The sequence below is a fragment of the Ambystoma mexicanum genome, chromosome 2q, assembly GCF_040938575.1.
Source record: "Ambystoma mexicanum isolate Mex_15411 chromosome 2q, UKY_AmexF1_1, whole genome shotgun sequence".
NCBI classification, from domain to species: domain Eukaryota; kingdom Metazoa; phylum Chordata; class Amphibia; order Caudata; family Ambystomatidae; genus Ambystoma; species Ambystoma mexicanum.
This window is the reverse complement of record NC_090924.1, coordinates 195,400,646-195,419,539: the sequence shown is the minus strand read 5'-3', so window position 1 is coordinate 195,419,539 and position 18,894 is coordinate 195,400,646. Positions and strand designations below refer to the sequence as shown.

The window sequence follows — 18,894 nt, the reverse complement described above, 5'->3', positions numbered from 1 at the left end:
ACACACAAGGTGTTTCATCATTTCGACCCATTTTAAGGGGTGTACACCTGGCAATAAAAAGAAAAATATACCCTTGTGAAGGTACTCTCAGAAATTCGGGTGGGTAAATGACCTATCTCGTAACATGTTCACAACAATTCGTATTTCATCGGACTGTATGTATTGTGATGACTGCAATGTGCGCTTCGGCTTTTTAAAAAACATATGTAAGGATCTGTTTAATGGACCGTAAGGATGCTCTTGCTGCAAAAGGAGAAGTAGTATTTTTAGATTACATTTTTAAAATGTCATCTGCATGATGCTTAGTGGGAACCTATTAACGTGAAACTGTCGCCCTAGTATGTTCGTTGGTGCAGTGCCCCGGCAAGGTATGGCATGCTACCCCAGTTCTCCATCATTGATTGGTCTAGCTCAGAATTGGAGCAAGCATGACGTAGAAAGACCACATAGCAATGCAGATCCCCTATAGCAGCGCATTTCCCCTACCCGACCAGCTCTAAGTAATATAACTATTGATGGATTGTTTTTGAATTGACGGAGGCAGGAGACAAAGGTAAGAGTGATAAACTGGAATGTTGCTGGAGTAAAAAAGAAACTGCATCACGTCGATTTGGTTCAGGGCTAAACTAGTTTGATATAATCTGTCTCCAGGAAACATAGCTGTAAAATAGGCCACATTCAGACTATTCACCATTCAATGGAGGTGATAATCTAACCGCGATCTGTCCAGCATCATCCCATCAACAAGTACAAACAATATAATAAATGGCAGTAGTTAGTGGGTTCCTATATCTATTCCATGCTTTAGTGCCGGTTTGCCAAAAAAGGAACAGCCACCACATCACCTAACACATGTAGGATCCGGAATACTTCTATGGAGGAAGCAACATACAAGAGGCAAACGTACAAAACAGAAAAACCATAACTTAAAATCAGAAACCATGCTCAGTAGGGCAATGCTATTCGAGCAATTAAGCCTGCATGTCACCCACTACTTGCATTTCTGTACAGCAAACCTAGTGTGTCAAGTAATGGAGCCAATAGTTTAAGATAAAGCTATGATGGAGAGTAAGAGTAGGGGAAGTTATTCAAGATGTGTTCATAGTTTGTGTACTAGGAAGGTCATGGTAGACTTCCTTTATGGCTAAGGTTGGAGGAGCTGAAGAGCAGGGTGGCTCCTTTTTGTGGGGCGGATGAAGTGTCTCCTGAAGAAATGGCTTATTTTGAAAGCATCCTTTCTTATAGACCTAGAAAGGATAGTTTAACACCATGCTCCAATACCCTGTGACTATACCACTAAACTGAGTAATGCCTAGGAGAAGCAAGAGGAATCTTGGATGGAATATATAGCAACCATTTTTAGAATGAGAATGGGTGAAATGTAAATCCTTTAACATGCTTTGCAAGTATTTTAATTTGCCAAAACGGAGAGACTGCCTCTACTGAGAATGAACAACATTTTCTATGGGATGGTGCCCACTCGGCAAGGTCTGTCAGACATGCATTAGCTCTGTTCCATACCAGAGGGAAAGAAAATACTTAAATTCAGAGGATAGCTGGAACCAACATGACACAGCATCTCAACATACCTTCCCTCTTTCCAATAACCTCCTTCTCTGTAGCGCTCATTCATTTGCTTCTCCAGTTTTGATGTTCTAAAGAGACTGTAGCATAGACTAAGCGCAGCACATGCAAGCAACATGACAAGAAAACATGTAATCTTTCCTTCCACCTATGTACTCCTTATTTGGTTGTTTCCTCCCAATGTCAGTCTTCCCCATTGCCCCCTTTCTCCACCACCAGAAAATATTTGAAGCAGCCTAAGGATACTATCAATTTCATAGTGCCAACAAAAATGACATGGCGTTTCCGGTATGCTTTTATCCCAGCTTCTATATTGTGAATGGGATATTTATGTACACGTATTTACACATTTAACAGTAGTTAAACTGAAGATTATTGCAATATATAGAAATTACACCCTTTTACAAACCTGAATTAAGATAGGCTTTGTTGACCAGTAATCTGGTAACATTTGAGAGTAGGGATGCATGACTCTCAAGTAAAATTATTGAAATTTTAGAAGACATAGTTTTTTTTTAAAATGGTGTTCTCAACTGTTGTCCTTTTGCTTATTTTGTAGCTGAAAAACTTTCCCCTCTTAGTTCTTACATTTTGGTAAGCATTTTTCTTGCAACTGCTGTCCTCTGTGCTGCTTTCCAGCGCCTTGAGGCAAAAGCCACAACAAGAGGAGAGAAGAGAAGTTTGCATATCCATTACAGAAACAAAGTACGTTTGCTCTTTAGACCAACCAGTTAAATAGCCTACAAATCCTGTCTTGCCCTATTAATTTTGCCCTGCCAATAATAGAATTAGAAACAGTAATAACTCTACAAAAGGTTTCAGTAATATCACTGCCTGTAGTACTACTTAGTGACAATTGAATTACTACCAGCACCAATACTAGTACGCCGGCTAGTTGTGGCAGGTCTATTAAATATATTGGTATCCTCAGCAACCGTAGTAGTACTACTACTATCCGTTTTACTAGTACCAGCTCTAATACTACTGGTTGCAATACTACCACTACTTACAGTATTACCACTAAATTTAATAGGAGCAATAGTACAAGTGCCTGTACTTGATGCAGTTCCTCCACTAGTAGCAGTACCATTTTTAATACTTTAAGTACTAATCCTACCACTGCTAATAGCAACACCACTACTACTTCTACTACTGATAGTACTCTGAGTGGTAAAGGCAGTAGTACTACTGCACCACCACCACCACCACCTCCTACTCGTTTTACTGCTATCATTATTGCTACTAGTACTGTTTCTACTACTAATGCCACCACAGTTGTCAGAGAAGCAAGGCTTACAAATCAGTTTCGGGGGATGAGAACAGGGAGTGCTTAATTGTTTTGCAAGACAAAAAAAGAAAAGCATCCTACATCTGTCTCTCATAGCACTGGACTGCTGTAATCTGGCCAGCCCCCCAGACCCTTCACCTTAATAGGCCACTAGTCACCTGACGGATTCAAAACCGAAGAACATTCTAGAAATCACTAGGCCTTTCGTCCGACCCATCTGGCCAATACTATACATCCTTTCATTCACATGTTATCTGTCTTCGATATCGACATTTACCAGTGTTGCGTTACAAGGCCTCTTTCAGGGTCGTGCTGAGAGGGGTTCATACCCCACAAATCGGGCCACCTCCTTGCTCTGAGCGATTCTTTGTCCATACTACACTTAGCCGGTGTATGCAGTCACATGGATCTAATGGATCTAACCGTCCCTGGCTAGTTTTTCAGCAGCACCTTTCCAGCTTACTTATATCTATGCTTGGGAGTTTGCCTAGGAAATCAGCACTGGTTATGCCAATGTTACAACATTGGATTATAAAGTTCACTAGAAGGAAAAAAACATCTTAAAGATCTTACTAATGCACTGTTGCTGGGAGGTGTGCACTAAAATGTTAATTTTATTTGATTATTCAACTTTACCCTTGCTTTACTCTTCTTCCTCGCTACTTATGGTTCTACAACTATTGTTGCAACCGGATTAGCAGAAAAGTACATTTTCTTCAAACCATCAAATAAAAATTCCAACTTTTATTTTGCCTCCTAAACTTCTTTCCCCAAATATTCTAGGAGGGATATCATTATATATTATTACTTCCCATCCTAGAATATTTGGGGAAAGTGTTTGATTGTCTGGAGGGTACATTTTTATGGAAATGTCGCCACCTGGCGCCCATTTCCGCGCTGACATTATCACTGGATACCATCTGTACGTCTCTCTGCCGATCACTTCAAGGGCTAGGAAGCAGCTCATAACATGACGGACATTAGAAATGAAAGTTCCTACAAAATTGTCCGATATAAGGTAGATGAAAAAAATGATTCCCTTTTGAAAATAAGCAGAAGACAGACGCTACCAATGTTTTCTTTTTGTAAAGCTGTCCCCTTTAATAAAGGGATTTAACTAAAGTGTAAACTAATTATTAGTAATGGAGAAGGTAAGTATAAAAGTGAGAGTAACATGTTATTCAAAACTTCTTGAAACAAATAGCACACAGCAAGTCATTTAATAGAAGTTGTTTACTAGGAGGCAGAATGAAACATCTTCACATAAAATCATGTTGGTTTCCTTGAGATGGGGGAATATGATGTGTGAGCTAGACAGGAGAGCAGAAGTCCAGTAGGGGAGCACCTGTGTCAAAGCTGAGTTTTTACATTTGTGGAACTAAAGTTGTTCTTAATCTTCTGAAGTTGAAAAAGCAAATGTGTTGGGAGAGCTTGGAAGAAAAATAAATATAAGAAAATCTTCAAATGATCGTTGACAAACTGGTTGGAATCCATGCTAGCTGCCCGCCTGGCCCATCTTGAGTGCCAGGATCCTTTGCTCATTGATGCCCATACTTAGGAGTGCTTTTTACTCGTGTGGTGTGCTTTCGCTGCATGCTTTCACTGCATGCCATATTAACTTATTATGGCCTAATATATTTACAGACTTTGCTGTTAAGACGTATGTCCTTTTTTGAACTACTAATGGGTGGAGTTGATTTTTAATACCATGCTCGTTTTCATGGCCGCCCACACCCGGGCATGAAAAAGATGTGGGGTGATAATTTTGCCTTTGCTTCATTATATACATACCAACTCTTCAACCTATCATGTGCACTGTAACCATTGATGGGTTATTCTGAAGAAGTGGGTTGATGTAGCAATCCTTCGTTATGGGTCTGCCCTCTTCATTGTACAGACCGCAGTGGTTTTAGACAAGGACTTCGGAAACAAGTCAATGCTTTTAGCGAGTTCTTTCAACATTGGGGCTTGAGCATTTACACAAAAAAATGGTTATTGCTCCTCCTGGGAAAATATTTTCTGCACTGAATATAGATTTGGACCAATAACAATTGAACAGGTAACTAGCTATGATCACCTCGGCCTTCGAGTCACGGCAGCTGGGAATTGGAGCGCCCACTTGGAAAAAGCAGACCTTGTGCTGAGCAGGTATGCTGCTTCTACCAATTCTTAAAAGGCCATGAGAAAAGTAAGAAATAGCGCAGTCCTTAAAGTGTATGAACGATGAACAAGACCAGCTGCTCTGTGTGGCAAAATTGTGGGGTTTTTGACAGTGAACAACCTTCTGCCTAACTGAAAACAGATTTCAAAAACTGGCTTTCGACCTCCGAGGCAGTGATCACCTGATTCTTCTCAAACCATTTACTATATTGAGTTTGTGTTTGGGGCACTCAGTCTCTTGCAAAGTATAGATCATCCCTGTAGGAACATTTGGGGGCAAAGCGGGGGACTAACAATTCCATGGTGCAAATGCGTCAAAAACATAACCTCTTATATTGAGCATCCTGAACACTTGTCAAATCTGTTAGTAATTGAAAAGGAACCGAAAAACCTGATAACATCTGCCTACAGGATAAGGGAAGAGCATAAATCTGTCTCTTACAATGCCATCTAAGTGGCTGTTGATATTGCCAACATAGGATTCTGCCAAATGGGCAACACCAAGCTTGGCTGAAGGGCACAAACGTTAGACCTGATGTACAGGCAAAGGTAATCGATATGCCTTTTGACGGGAACATTTTTTTTTCTTCTTCTTCTTTCTAACAAGTTGATAGAAGCCATTAAAACAAACACAGCCCAGTCCCTAGGCACTCTACTGCAAAGAAGTCCCTTTCAGACTTTTCGATCGAAGCTACACCACTTCTCAAGATCTGACAGACTACCGCGCGCACTCAGTCATACAGAGGGACATGTTATGTCTCGGGCGAGCCATGCAAAGCTGTATCGCAACCTTACAAAGGTGCCCACATGCACCATGCCCTTCTCAACTTAAAGACCAGTCCAACTAGTAGACTGACTGGACTCCTGGCCATGGCTGCCTTTCTGTTTCAGTGTCACAGTGGGTGGGAGCCTGTCTTCATACCAACATTAAAAACAGTATAGTTGGATAAATAGGCGCGTTTAATAGTGGACCAGGGCCATGCTGTGTTCAAAAGCCGCCTTCAACCTTCCCTCCCTCTGCCCCCAACTGGAACGTCCTCATGTGATTCAGCTAGAAGTACTCTCTCTTGTCTAAAGGCGATATAGAGCGAGTCCCCCGTTCCCAGTGGACTCTGGGTGTTTAAGCATGTGTTTTGCTGGTGTGAAAAGTCAGAAGGGTGGAGACCCATTCTTGACCTACGATATCTCAAATTCCTCCACTCTTGTCATTTCAAATGGTCATGCTTCAAAAAAGTCCCAGCCAGCTTGCTATAGGAGGTTTTCTATTGCCCCTAGACATGTAGGATACCTATTTCCATGTTCCCATTTACCACCGTCCTTGCAAGTTCCCATGCTTCATGATGGCATAATGCCACTTTCAATTCAAGGTCCTCCCCTTTGGCCTCAAGTCCACCCAAGGGTGTTTGTGAAAAGCCTTGCCCCAACTATGGCACACATAAGTCAGTCGTGGTTCCACATCTACCCTTATATGGCTGACTGGCTGATCAGAAGACCATCCCTCAAACAAGGTCTTAAAACACACATGCAACCCTGTTTCACATTGCTAGGCTTCTCTGTTACTAGAAGTAGCCTGATTCCATTTCAACAAATGCTGCTCCTAGGGGCACACCTGGACACCATGACTTTAACTGCTACCCTGCCGGCCGAAAGGGTAAATTCAATCATCTCCAAGGTGCAAGCGTTGTCTCAACAACAAGTTTACTCAGTATTTGATGCGAGGAATTTATAACGCGCTCGGAACGGGCCAAACAGTAAAAGGGCGCAGATGACCTTTTGCTAAAAACGATTTACCAGAATTGCAATAATACCCACATTCCATCAAAAAGGCATCATGTTGTAACAATCCAGGGACGATCAACTGTATTTAAACAAAGGTTTTTAGGGCTTTTTGGAACTTAAACTATGAGTCAAAGGTCCTAATTTCCCTGGGTAAACTATTCCGGAGTCTGGGGCCAAACGCAGCAAATCTTCTATCCCCTCTAAGCACAAATGAGGATGAGGGGATAGCTAGCAAAGTATGGTCCCTTGAGTGAAGCCATCTGGATGGTTGATCATTCTTAAGCATATCTTTCAGGTAATCCGGTGCTAGATTATTCAAACACTTAAATACCAAACATGCTACCTTGAATTTAATGCAGTCCTCAACTGATAACCAATGAATTAAGCGGCGTGAGGGGGGACACGTGAGCGGTTTTATTTCGGTATGAGTGAGAAAGTCCCTTTTAGGCATGATGTCCTCTTGTATTCCACTTGTCAGAAATTGCAGGTACTGCATGCACCCCCTGCAAGACTTCCTGTTCAGTCCCGAACCATTTAGTTACTGTGACAACGCATGCATCCATGGAGGGCTAGAGCCTTTGGCGCTGATCTACATGCCAGAGACCTTTGGGCAACAGAAGAAAAGTCTCTCTGCATCAGCATTCTTGAGCTCATGGCTGTGCTCTGGGACCTCAAGTCTTTCCTGCACCATCTGCTAGGGAATGGGGTAAAGGGTGATGACGGAGAACACAACCACAATGTTCTTCACATGAAAGCAAGGCAGCACCAGATCTCTGATAATGTCCTTCTTGGCGAAGTCACTGTGGCAAAATGACTTCTGATCTGCAGGAGTACAAGGGTGAGTGCTATAAATCAACCGTGATCCCAATCATGAAGGTAAAACAGACAGAGTTAAGAGATATGCCACCTTCACCTTTTGTGGTAACATGGGATGAGGGAAGGCTGTACTAAAGAGGGGTTTGAACATGATTCAGTTGCAACCCATACATCAAAGTATAACGGTCCAAAATAAAACGAATGTCCATGGTTCTATAAAAATATTTACTTTAAATAAACCATTTGCAAGAAAACTAAATACAAACACTGCATAAAACCCACCCCTGTGGAAAGACCAGAGAAACTGCAAGAATAGAGGGAATTCAGCACTCTGGGCAAGAATACAGGGGAGAAAGGCAATTTGATAACCACAATGTTCTTTTTAACCGGATATGTCTTTGATGGGAGAAAAGAGCATAAGTGAAATAACCACGCTACGGCACTGGAGGCAGATATGGGCGAGTAGTTCCTTCTTGGCGGTTCAACAAATGCAAACCAGGCTTCTCCATTCTGTGTGTGGCTGTGTGTACTGCTTACAGCAGCACAAATGCAGTGGTCTCATTGTTCGTGATGGGCAGTAGCTTATTGCATTTCAAAGCAATGCTTAAAGGGTGAATTGTAAGAGCCACCAGGGTCAGTTGGACTGTTGGTTCAACTTTGAAGATGCCTGTGAATGGATGTGCAGTTTGTTTGGCGGGTCGATGCAGCATCTGATGATCATTGCTATATTGTCCACTAGGGTAATTTTGACTGGCGATTAACATCAGCAGCGAAAGTGCTGGCAGAGTGAGCATCCATTCGAAGGCGGCAGATGCAAAAAAGAGCTTGGAGTTAAAACCGCGGCGCAAAGCGCACAGCTAACGCAGTGTGGCGGCAAACTGTTTCAAACTTGCAGATCAGCAGTTCAAAGATGGGCAGCTCTGGAGTGTCCTACTGCTTAAATGTGTTCGGACAGGCTTAAATCACGGCTCACCGCAGTTCAGCCGTGGGAAATGCAGGAAACCTGGCTACAGTGGCTCTCGGTGCAGTAAGTCACTTTCATAGATCTCTGGGACAAGTGTAGACTTGTTCTCCAGCTCCCAAAGTAAGGCTGGTGCACGCTTCCACTGGTCCTTCACCACATTGAGGCCTTGGGCAGCAGTGTGACTGGCAGAGATGCAGGTCTTGTTCCAGCAGGAGGTTACTCCCTGTGTGCCATGACAATGGGTAGGGAACAGAGCTTGCCTCTGGATTGGACACTGTCTTCACCTCGCTGCTGCAGGGCTTTGGAAAGTCATCTCTCCCAACAGAGGTCCAACAAAATTCTTCTGTAAGTGGTTATTCCAGAATTAGTCTGAGAAGGGTTGGAAGACCCTTTTTTTAAAGGCAAAAGTCTGCAGGTGATTGGACCTTTTGTCCAATCTCCACTTGGAAGAAGTGGCCTTTTTCTTCGGACATCAAACCAAAACCGATTTGTGCCAGAGGTAGGCTGGTGGGAGGCTCCACGGTTAAGAAAGGCATATGTCCCACATCTGAGCTGGGATCACAGGTTTTACACATGTGATATCAATTAGATGTGCCTGTGATTATGAGAAATGCCATCCACCATATCCTAACTTGGGTATGGGTTATATGTAAAGTTTAACATGCCACCAGGACAGTAAACCCATAATTATGGAGTTTTGGAATCAGGGGAGCATATCTTAAATGCAGCCCTTATGCTGCAGGACTTCGCTGTTACTGCTGCCGTCAAGAGGGCACCTGTGCCCTGAAACTCCTCTGTGCAATTGGAGATCAGGCGGCTACAGATCAGGTTACTGATTCAGCTGAACACAGGTGTGTACTATGCTTTTGACATGGTATTTGTGGAGTTGGGGGGGATTGTGGGTGGGAGCGATACTGGTCAGCAGACCACTGAATAACCCACAATACTTAGTTTAATATATTTTTCTTTTTAAAGCCAGGGCTTCAATACCCTTGCCAGATAACAATCCTTCAGTCATTGTGGGAAATGTACTCTGGCCCAAGGAATATGTGTCCCTGTTTCACTTTTTAGGCGCACACAACTTTGGCAGATTCCCTCCACATAGAATTCCACTCCTGCCATCAATTGGAGCTCCTGCTGAGCCAAGTGGAAGTCTTCTCCCGAATCTGGGGGAAGCAGGCGGTAGACCTATTTGTCATAAAGGACAGCTCCAAAGGCAACTTGTTCACTAGCAGTGTCCCTCAACTAGCCAGCCTAGGAGACACTCCCATTTCTGTGGAACGGGAGGTTCCTATATGCTTTCTGCCATTGCCACTCCTACCAAATGTCTGCCACACAGCAGCCGTGCAGACTAATCCTGGTCATGGCTGAAGCAGTGCTGGTTCTGTGAGCTCTTAACATGGTCATCGGCCCTGCCCAGCAAGCTTCCACCAGTGCACAACCTGCTTTCTAGGAGCAAGGGCGAAGTTCTCCATTATGATGCGTCCTCGCTCAACCTCACGGCCTGCCTCCTATGGCTCTAGAATTCTATCACATCAGCATGTCCCAGGAATGCAGGGATGTCCTCTCCAGGGTAAGGGCTCCCTCTACCACCAACTACTAAAACAAGAAATGGAAAGGATTCACTGTTTGGTGTGCCAGTCAAAGGGGGGCAGGGGTCCTTAACTTCCAGCAACAGCAGATCCTGCCGTACTTTCTCTCCTTGGCTACCAGTGGCATTGCTCATTCTTAATTAAAGTTAACTTAAGAGCCATTTCTGGCTTCACGCGCACATCTGTGACGCCTTTGCTGTTATGAATCAACCTTTCCCCCTGTACGCATGCTTGCCCCTTATTATGAACTGAACGTCGTGTTAAGGTTGATAGGAGCCCACTTGGAGTACCAGAGTTACAGGTAAGTCACTTTTTCTTATTTTATGTACAGAGCATGACTCCGAAATGGTTATGCCGAGTCTTTGCCACTGGTTATTTCTCGAGAGATTCAGTGCAACTAAAATGCGCCAATGGACTAATCTTGATTTTGTAAACATCACATTCTTTAACACTTTTTCAAAGCAACACTTAATTTCTTGCTTGTTAATTTTCTGAATGTACCACATTGGGTTTTTGTTTTGGATTATGAAAACAATTAAAGCATCATTTTATTTTTTCTTTCAGGCAGCCTTTTAAAATGGTGTATTCGCCCAAAAAGGATAAAAAAAGCAATTCTAATAGTGATGTTACAGAAGAAGCAGAGGCATTGATTTTAAGACCACCTCAGAAGGTTGTGGAGCCTTCATTGTTTAAGGTTCTTTATAAAACCTTTGGACCTTACTTTCTCATGAGTTTCCTGTTTAAGGCCATTCATGATATAATGATGTTTGCTGGACCAGAAATCCTAAAGTAAGAACCCTATTTGCATCTGTCTTTTCTGTAGTATTGCTTTTCAAATTTGGTGAATGACTTGCCTGCTTAAGTAATACAAAACAAATCACTAACAATCTTTAGATAAGTGGGTTGCTGGAACCCAACTACATACAATGACCTTGTGTGCGAAAATGTTCTTAAAATGTACTGTTTTGGGTTGGGTGGTACAATGCTTTAAGTTACTCACCATTGTGACTGCTTTACTTTTAGTCCCTAGTAGTCCGTCCTACTTACAGGGACCGGGCTTTCGCCGTTTTGCAGAGCTAATCCTCGGAAGCATTTTAGAGAACTGCAGGAATACACAGGACAACAATCCATCCATCCGTGCCACGTCCTCCAGCTTCACACACCAGACCTTACCATCTGCTTGCTCCAGACATTGACTGCTTGTGACTGTAAAGGCTGTGCGGGGTCCTGTTACCAAATTCATTTCATACCTCTTACCCCCCACTAACCACTCCCTTGTCTCTTATACTTGTTTTGGTGCATTTATGAAACTGGATTTCAAAATCAGTGTTTTGGCTCATTTTCATTAAAGCATTTTTATAGAAACCAACCCTATCCTTACCATCTAGATAAGGTCCCCATTTCAGCTGCATTAATGTATTTTGGGAGTGGGTAATGCTTTCATCTAGTGGTTATAGGTGGATTTCCTGAAAGCCTTAATGATTCCATGCCTGGCCTCTTTCCATAACCCTGCGGTCCAGGTTTAAGAAGTGTCGGGTGTGCAGGTCCAAGATGTCGCTGACGGACACGCACGACGATTGCTTCTGGTGCCTCGGGGAGGACCACGATACGGATGACTGTGTCGGCTGCCAATTGCTCACATCGAAGGCCTTGCGGGAGCGTAAGAAGAAGCTCGTCAGTGGGTAAGGTGGCCAAGCCCCGGAAGTCGCGTTCCACTGGTCTTTCGACAGATGATTTAAGGGGCGACTCTCCGCATTGTGGTGAGTCCAGGGGTTCTCGGTCTGGGAGTCGGTCCCGCCATTCCTCTGCCTCCTCGAGGCACTTCAGGAAGAGCTGTCACAGGTCGCCATCCTCGTCTGAGGACTCTGCCCGTCCGCGGGTTGTTTGTCCCAACAAGCAGTCCACTCCGGAGGAATGGGATTCCTTCCGAAAGGAAATGTTGACGAATTTTCAATCGCAGGGCTCTTGTCCGTCTGTGCTGTCGAAAGACGCCGGCCGTGACCGTTCTAGAGACGCTGCTCGTACGCCTTCAGGCTCGAGCGGTCGTCGTGACCACCGGGCGCCTTCGAGGTCCCGGTTGTACAAGGATGGTTGCTCTAGACATGCCCGTTCCAGGACCCGGTCCTCGACGCCCTCGAGACCGTGAGTACCTGTGAAGTCTTCGAAGAAGACATCGACGCCTGCGGCGCCGAGGTCGTCGACAGACTCTCGAGGCTCCGCCTCCGAGGAAGTCGTCGGCACCTAGGCTGTTGAGGGACACGCTCTGGGCTCTGCCCTCAAGGCCTGTGTCAAAGCCGTCGATGCTGTCGGCATACGCTCAACGTTAACGCCTTTTGAGGGGGCGTTGTCGGGGGGGGGTACCCCGTGGCACAGTGGAACCCCCCCAGAAAGGCTCTGGCCAAGGCTAAACATGTCTTTGCTCATTTTTCTGTACCCTCCTTCCAGCCTCTGGATTATATTTATGAGGTGGATGAGGGGTCTGAGGAAGGTGAGGTTTCTGCTGAGGTTCCACATGACATTGTTTCTGGTCACAGTCAACTTGAGGACCTGCGTCAGTCGTTGCACGACGCCAGTGTTCTAGACACCTCTGCGTAGGTGGAGTTTGGTAGGCCAGAAGCCTGGCACGCATGCCGACTCCTCATACCGGTGCCTCATTTCGAGGGTCACGGATTATCTGGGGTCGTCTGCCCACCCCGTCCCCCCTGGGGATTTTCAGCAGGATGACCTGACTGATATCCTGGACCAAGGTCCACCAACTGACCCGGTGCTGCCATTTCCGGAGAGTCTCACGGCAGTGAGCAAGTCCTTCCTGAAGAAATATCGCTCAGCCAGTGGAGACCCCTGCTACTTGACCACGCACCCCACTCCGGAAAGTTTGGTGGTGCAGGCGGCTACAGCCCCCGCAAAGCAGGCGTCGTACTCTACCATCCCTCCTGATGGGGACGACAAACGTTTTGACGGTTGGGCGAAGGTGTTTTCTTCTGGGGGTATGGCGCTTCAGGCTGCCAACTCCGTTTGTGCCTTGTCTCGTTTCACGCACACTCTGTGGAACTGTATTTCCATAGAGGCTGATCAAATTCCCGAAGGGGAGGAACGGGATGGTTTCCTTGCTATCGTGCAGGATGGCAAGGATGCCATGTGTGAATCCGTTCAGTCGGGTCTGGACATGGTTGATTGCGTCAGCCGGTCCATGGCGGCGAGCACCGTAATACGCAGGTTTGCGTGGTTGCGGAAGTCGGGGTTTGCTCCGGATGTGCAAGCCCAGCTCCTCAACATGCCCTTCGATGGTGAACATCTTTTTGGCAGCAAGGCTGACGAGTCTTGAGAGGTTGCAGACCTCCAAAGCTGCAGCAAAGTCGTTGGGTGCTGCAGTTCGCCAACCTCTGCCTTTTCGTCTTAGGGGACAGCAATGGAGGGGGGGGGTTCCTTTCGATATTACTCGTCCTTTAGTAAATCGAGAGGAGCTGCAAGTCAAAGGGGCAACCATAGGAGTGCCAGAGGTGCAAATCAAGGTACTCGAGGTGCCAAGACCGCTTGAGCAGTTGCCTCTTTGCCCTCGGGCACTGCCGCAGCTGCTTCAGCTCAGTCATGAGGACCATTCTTCTCTGGTTGGGGGGGGAAGGCTGGCGCAGCATCTTGTAGAATGGCGTGCCATTACTTCAGATGTGTGGGTTCTGGAGATCATAGCCCATGGCTACTGTCTTCCTTTCCAGCGGAAGCCTCACGACAATGCACCAGGGAGTCTCTCTTTGAAGAGTCCGGATCCGCTCCTTGCACAGGAAATTCAATCCCTGCTGGAGAAAGGCGCCATAGTACTGGTGCCTGTAGCGGAGAGGAACAAGAGATGGTATTCCCCTTATTTTTTTATTTCGAAGAAATACGGGGGATTGAGACCCATCATGGACTTGCGCGGTTTGAACAAGCTCCTCACGAAGGACAAGTTCAAGATGGTTACACTCTTTCGTCCTCCAGGCCCATCAACTTCAGGACTGGTTGGTGTCTCTCTACCTCAAGGACGCTTACTTTCATGTGCCGATCCATCCCAAGCACAAGAAGTACCTGAGGTTCGCGGTTGGCGACTCGCACTTTCAGTTTCGGGTCCTGCCGTTCGGATTGACCTCCGCCCCGAGGGTCTTTACCAAGCTCATGGTGGTGGCAGCGTATCTCAGGAAAGGGGGGTATTCACGTCTACCCCTACCTGGACGATTGATTGATGAGGGGGCACTCTCCCGAGCAAGTCCTGGATCATCTGTCCGTCACCTGCCACTCCCTTCACAAGCTTGGCTTCTCCCTCAACTTAAAGAAGTCCCACTTGACGCCAACTCAGCGGCTCCAGTACATAGGAGCAGTGCTCGACACGTCCCTCGGGCAGTGATTTCCTCTGCAGGTGAGGGCTCACCACATTCAGTAGATGGTGCACAAGTTTCAACATGCCCAGAGTCTCCTAGCGTTCAAGTTCGTGAAGTTGTCGGCCTCATGGCATCCTGCATTCTTCTGGTGCCAGAGGCTAGTTCGCGGATGCGATCTCTGCAATGGGCTCTCAAGCTCCAGTGGTCTCAGTCCTCCGGCAGGATGTCAGACCCCGTTCAGGTGCCGCCCTCGGTCGTCCACGACCTTCTGTGGTGGGCCGTGGAAGGCAATCTGAGGGGGGCTCCATTTTTGGCTTCCCTGGCCGGAGGTGACGATCGTGACGGACGCATCCCTCACGGGATGGGGAGCTCATGCCAATGAGCTGACAGTCAGCGGTCGTTGGTCTCCGTCGGAGTCCAGACTCCATATCAATCTGTTGGAGCGGAGGGCTGTCATGTTTGCCCTGAAGGCTTTTCTGCCGACTGTGCGAGGAAAGAATTTCCTGATTCTGACGGACAACACAGTGGCCATGCACTACCTCAACAAAAAGGGGGGGGGCAGTGTCACTTCCTCTGTGCAGGGAGGCGATGCAGCTCTGGTTCTGGGCCATCCAGTAGGAAAATACGATCTCAGCAGTTCATCTGGCCAGAGACGAAAACGAGACGGCGGACGCTCTGAGCAGGCAGAGCAATAGATCTCACGAGTGGGAGTTAGCTCAGGAGATTCTCCTGGAGATCTTCGCCCTTTGGGGGACCCCTCAAGTGGATCTCTTCGCCTCCAGTGTCAACCGGAAGTGCTAAAAGTTCTGCTTGCGGGAATTTCCTCCAAGAGGAGCCTTAGTAGACGCATTTGTTGTGGAGTGGTCCTTCCCACTGCTGTACGCGTTTCCTCCAGTCCCGGTCATCCCGCAAGTGCTGCAGAGGTTACGGAGGTTCGGTTCCGAGATGATCCTCATTGCTCTGGCATGGGCTCGGAGGGCATGGTACCCGGACCTTCTCGACTTGTCCATCTGCCCTCCACGTCGTCTTCCCTACCAAGACGTTCTGCTCTCACGGGAGGGGGGTCAGGTTCTCCATCCAGAGGTCAGATCCTTCAACCTTCATGCTTGGCTTCTGAAAGGTTGTGGTATAAGGGTTGGGACCTCCCTGAAGACGTGATGGAGGTGTTTCTTTCGGCCAGACGGCCGGCAACAAAGTCCCTGTACCGTTGCCGTTGGAGAAAGTTCTGCGACTGGTGCAGGGTTCAGAATGTGGATCCTTTTTCATGTGACATTCCTGTGGTTCTGTCTTTTTTGCTTTCTTTAGCCCACAGGGGCTTGCAAGTGGGTACCCTTAAAGGTTACCTGGTGGTGCTGTCTATATTTAAGCTCTCGTCTGAGGAGTGTTTTTATTTCAAAATTCCTTTAATTTCTCAGTTTCTGAGAGGGCTCACTAATGTGTTCCCTCCGTCACCTTTCCAGGTGCCTGGTTGGGATTTGAACCTTGTTCTCAAGTTTCTAATGGGTGCTACATTTGCGCCTTTACATTCTTGTCCTTTGAGACTGTTAACCTTTAAAACTGTATTTTTAGTTGCGGTCACTTCCACTCGCAGAGTGAGTGAGTGAGTTACAGGCACTTTCAGTTAAGCCACCCTTCACTGTGTTTCATAAGGGCAGGGTTGTCCTTGGAGTTCCTCCTTCCTTTCTTCCGAAGGTGGTGTCGGAATTTCATTTAAGCCAGGTTATTCTTCCGTCATTTTATCCTCCTCCACATCCTGGTAAGGAAGAGGAGAGGCTCCATTGGCTGGATCCTAGGAGAGCTTTAAGCTTCTATATTTCACGCATGTCCCGGGTCAGAGTGGACGATCAGCTCTTTATTGGTTACCCTGGAAGGCGTTTGGGACAGGCTGTTACTAAGCAGACTTTGTCTCGATGGATTATCTTGGCAATTTCTGAATGTTACCGCTTGGCGGGTAAGGACCCTCCGGTAGGCTTACGGGTCCATTCTACTAGGGGTATGGCTGCCTCTACTGCCATGCAGAGGGGTGTTCCTATTCGTAAGATCTGTGATGCAGCCACCTGGGCTTCGGTCCATACTTTTGTACGACACTACTCTCTAGATTCTATCCGTGGGCAGGATCTGGCCTTTGGCAAGGTGGTCCTTTACTCTGCAATTTGATTGGGCATTCTAAATTTGTATATTCCAAATTCTTTTCCCACCTCCTTACGATGGTACTGCTTTGGGAGTCTGTCATATATATGGAATACGTCGGAGGACCCAATCCCCTCGAAGAACAAGTTCTCTCTTACCTGGTAACGTTCTTTCGAGGGGGTGGTGCGACAACGTATTCCATATCGCTCCCTCCCTGCCTACCTGCTACAGAATTTCTTATGCGTCTGCAGCTTACGTTTCCGCAAGGCTTTGTGTGGTCATACTGACAGTAGATTGGTGCCACACGTTCTGGGGTTTTTAACATCAAGTGACGTCAGCTCGACGGAGGCCCTCGAGGACAGCGTATCGACGTCATCAACGCAGGACGGCGAAAGATTTTCCGAAGCAGCACAGCTGTGGTGATTACGGTCATAGATATGGAATACGTCGTTGGACCATCCCATTGAAAGAACGTTACCAGGTAAGAGTAACTTGTTCTTTTGGATGCACAGGTTCCTGGTTGGAGATCTACACCCCTTGCAATAGTGTGTGTTGGGCCCAATCATCATTGGAATGTCTGTGCACTCCAATACACCTTCTTGAATTTTGGTAAGATACTTCTCTTGAAAGTTGTCTACCTTCGCCCGGAATGGAAGCAGTTATTCGAATGAAGGTGGTGCTTGGTATGGTGAGGTATCTTCAAAGGAGAAGGAGGTAAATGTGCTCACATTAGTGTGGTCAAGAACATGGATGACCATTTGGTGGTTTAAAAGATCAAAACTTGCCATGGTGAATATTCGCTTGAAGGATTAAGTCTTTGTCTCCTTCAACAGAAGTGTATTAACCAGGAAAGATTTGGTTCTTCATACTGAATCAATGTTCTGGCAGCAGCACCTTTTTTTCCTCCAGTGGACTGGATCCCTTTGCCTTGGCCCAGATGCGACTCAATTTTCCTGTCGTCTGTCAAAAATAATGTACACCGACCTTGATCATGGAAACCTGCGTGGACCCCTTCACTCTCAGCCGGAGAATCAGTTCTTCCAAAAGCCAACTATGGCCCTGGTCTTGTAGTCCTATTTTAAAGACCCCCTGTTGGGTACCTTAATTCCCTCACACCTTCAACAAATGTTACCTCTGTTGCCACAATTATTTCATAGCCAGCAGTCCCATCTACTGGTCCTCAGCTGGGAGAGGCTTGCACATCTGCTGCACCTCCTAGCCTGCTGACTGCAGCACCCGGCATCATCGTTCCTCCAGTGCATCTTCCTGCTCCAGTGTTACATTCCACTACCATAACTCTGAGTCAGCTGAACAAACACTTCTCTGTACCTAATGGCTAGCCACAACATGGTAAGTGAATATTTTTTGGTTGATTTTGTGGCTTCCACATTGGGGAGAATCATTACTAAAATAATCTCTGAGTGGAGAGCAAGCACCAGAGCCTATTTTTATATGTGCTTCACCAAGCTTAAATCACCACGTTAATGTTAAGTTGGAGGGACGAGGTGGGCCAGGGAAGCAACCCATCACTGCATAAGGTTAAGACTGAACAGGTGTGTGCAGAGCATAAATATTCTTGGAGTTGTATTGTAGTCCATTTTTCTGAACCTTTCTACTAGTTATTTGTGGCAATATTGTGATGATCCTTGCAGCAACACCAATGTTATGTTTTATGTAAACTAGTTTGAGGGATCAAAGTTTTCTAACTTGTGCGTGCTGGTAATACAGAGGTGGGAATCAACCTCTTTATTCGTATTAAATAAAACAGTATTTGAGTGTACTGTAATGTGCTTAGGCCTGTCGTAAAAGCACAGACCTGGATGTGGAAAGGGGGGAAACATTTTGCTACAGGTTTAAATTGCTGTGTTAGAGCAATGTTAGTAAGCTGCTTTAACAGGAGAATATTTACAGAGTGCATTTCTGAACATTAATCCTTCTCTTTGCAGACATTCATTTCTTGCTTCAAAGCATCATATGTTACAGTAACTGACTACACCTACCACAGCTCTGATCTTACCCGTCTACTAATTAAGCCTACAAACTTGAATGGCCAAGGTAGAATGAAGCCTGGCTAAAATAGAACTCCTTCACTTTGCATGTCATAGAATTTCCCAGCACTTTCATGTATTGACAACTATATGATTGAAAACCTATGGCAGCAAGTTGAAATGTAGGTGGGGGAAGACTCACCTGAATTCCCAGGCAAAACTCTATGGTCAGTGACATATCTCG

At 46.1% G+C, this 18,894-nt stretch overlaps 1 protein-coding gene across 2 annotated transcripts in view; it reads left to right on the top strand.

Annotated features, from left to right (window-relative positions):
- The window catches only part of ABCC1 (ATP binding cassette subfamily C member 1 (ABCC1 blood group)), a 2,255,476-nt gene that overhangs the window by 543,743 nt on the left and 1,692,839 nt on the right, over positions 1–18,894 (top strand). For both annotated transcript variants that reach the window (XM_069647115.1, XM_069647114.1), the window contains exon 8: positions 10,748–10,972. In XM_069647115.1, the coding sequence (XP_069503216.1) occupies positions 10,748–10,972 (225 nt within the window). The remainder of the gene's footprint in view (positions 1–10,747; positions 10,973–18,894) is intronic.